The 2,116-nt window shown below is 48.7% G+C and overlaps 1 protein-coding gene across 1 annotated transcript in view; it reads left to right on the top strand.

The window, feature by feature from the left end:
• Positions 1 to 67: 67 nt before the first annotated feature.
• XPO4 (exportin 4) overlaps positions 68 to 2,116 on the top strand; it is a 126,801-nt gene continuing 124,752 nt past the window's right edge. Inside the window, exon 1 of the mRNA XM_011951329.1 lies at positions 68 to 172. Coding sequence (XP_011806719.1) covers positions 104 to 172 — 69 coding nt within the window. The 5' untranslated portion in view covers positions 68 to 103. The remainder of the gene's footprint in view (positions 173 to 2,116) is intronic.

Raw genomic sequence — 2,116 nt, forward strand, 5'->3', positions numbered from 1 at the left:
ACGGCCTTGGGAGTGCGTGAGGCTCCCGGGTCGCGGCGGCGATTGGCCGGCCGCGGCGCCCGCTCCCAGAATGCAGCGCATGGCGCGTCATTGAAGAGAGACCATGATGGCGGCGGCGCTGGGGCCCCCAGAAGTGATCGCTCAGCTGGAGAACGCGGCTAAAGTTCTGATGGTGAGGACGCCGCGCCCCTCAGACCCCGGGATTCGCGGGCCCCCGGTCGGCCCTGCCACGCCAGGCCTTGCTGCTCTGTGGGCTGGCGACTGGCAAGGGCCTCCAGGGAGCCTGCAAGTGGAGGAGGAGGTGGCGGTGGCGTGGCGCAGGATTCTTCATCCTACTTTCCTTCTGCCGTCGTCCCCTCCTTCCAGGAGCTGTCCCCTTCCCCTGGCTGCCCAGCGCCCCAGTCGGGCGTGGGAATATAGTGGTGTAGCAAAGAGGATTTCTTCACCTTACACCCTGCCCCGCAGACTGGGTCGCAGAGCAAGGCGCCGGGAAGGAGGTCGGGGTTATCCCCGCAGGGCTTCGGAAGGGGAAATTCGTAGGGCTGTATGCGCGCTGTTGGGGAGTTGGTGTCGGGAGGGAATGGATGGCACAGCCCTGGTGCTGTTAGCAATCCTTGTTTCCTGTGCATTCGGATCCTCTAGCGCTTCCCTGACATGCAGCCACCTCTGGAGTAATTGCAGCCGGCAGCACGTGGAAGGGCCGGGCCGGGCCGGGCCGGCTGGAGGGAGGGAGGGGAATCGTTGAGACCAAGGTCACTGGGGCAAAACTTGGTCCGGTGCTAAGCTCCTTAAAGCTCCCGCGATTTGGAGAACTGAGTCTATGCTACTGTTTGACTTCGTAGTTACACTACAATAAACAGTTTGATGAGGTTGTTTACTAAGGGAATTTGAGAAGGCCGAGTCAAAGGATAAAAGTATTACATGCAAGGAGGAGAAGTAAGGATAAAACTACGTTCAGTTACCCAGTAAACTGTGTTTGCATTTGCTGGCTCAGCTTTGTTTTTGTAAATTATGACTTCGGTGTTTGTAGATGTTTTGGGAAATTAGAGGTTCATTTGATAGCTGGATTGATTCAGACTTTCTAAGAATTGGATGCAGCCAGCTTTGTTACCTTTTTGGACTTTTTTCCTTTTGGTTTGGTGTTAGGGTGTTTGAGCATCACATTTAAGAATATTCGAAGTAATTCTAGCATAGTTTGTAGTTCTGATGTTTTACACCAGATATTTTTGTTTCTTTAGAAATCGAGAAGTCTAATAAAAGCAGGATTTACTCGCTTCATTATGAATATTAACTTAATGTACGTTTTGTCACAAAACAGACTAGTGAAAGTTTTCACACTTTTGCAAATTAAGCAGAAGTAACTAGCTAGTATTCCCCTTAATACAAGATTCTTAAAAATCCCTGACAGAGCGTTTCGGAAAATTCCTGAAATTTTCCTAGGAGCTAGGGGCTCTGTTTTCATTAGATTCTGGAAGGAGTATGCCATCCAAAACACGGCTGTAGTTCTTACACTGATCAGGTAAAATCAGTGTCCTTCGTCATCGGCTTAATAATATAAACTAGTATTTGTGCTTTCCAATATCTTCCCTCTTCCCTGGCAAAGCTACTTTTATCACCTATAAGGAGTAGGTGAGAAGAATAGTAGTAAGTACTGTTTATTGAGTGCTAGATATTGGGCTTGATGCTTTACATACTTTACATATTTTATTAATCCTTGCCACAGCTTTACAAGGTTGAGAAAGTGTAAGTGGCCCAGGTTACACGATTACTAAGTGACTGAATTAGGTCTTGAACTCAGTTCTGTCTGGCTCCAAAGCTGTGTGTCTTTCCACTCTACCCCGTCTGTCATATGTTGTATAAATAACTTGTCTAAATGCTCTTTATCTTTTCAGAGGAGAGGATTATTGAAAAAAGTGTTATGTTATTAAAAACAGGAAATTACAGCCGGGCCGCGGTGGCGCATTCCTGTAATCCCAGCACTTTGGGAGGCCGTGGTGGGCAGATGACTTGAGATCAGGAGCCCAAGACCAGCCTGGCCAACATGGTGAAGCCCCATCTCTACTAAAAATACAAAAATTAGCCGGGCATGATGGCTGGCGCCTTTAATCCCAGCTAC

This window comes from Colobus angolensis, unplaced genomic scaffold (assembly GCF_000951035.1).
Source record: "Colobus angolensis palliatus isolate OR3802 unplaced genomic scaffold, Cang.pa_1.0 Scaffold318, whole genome shotgun sequence".
Classification (NCBI taxonomy): domain Eukaryota; kingdom Metazoa; phylum Chordata; class Mammalia; order Primates; family Cercopithecidae; genus Colobus; species Colobus angolensis.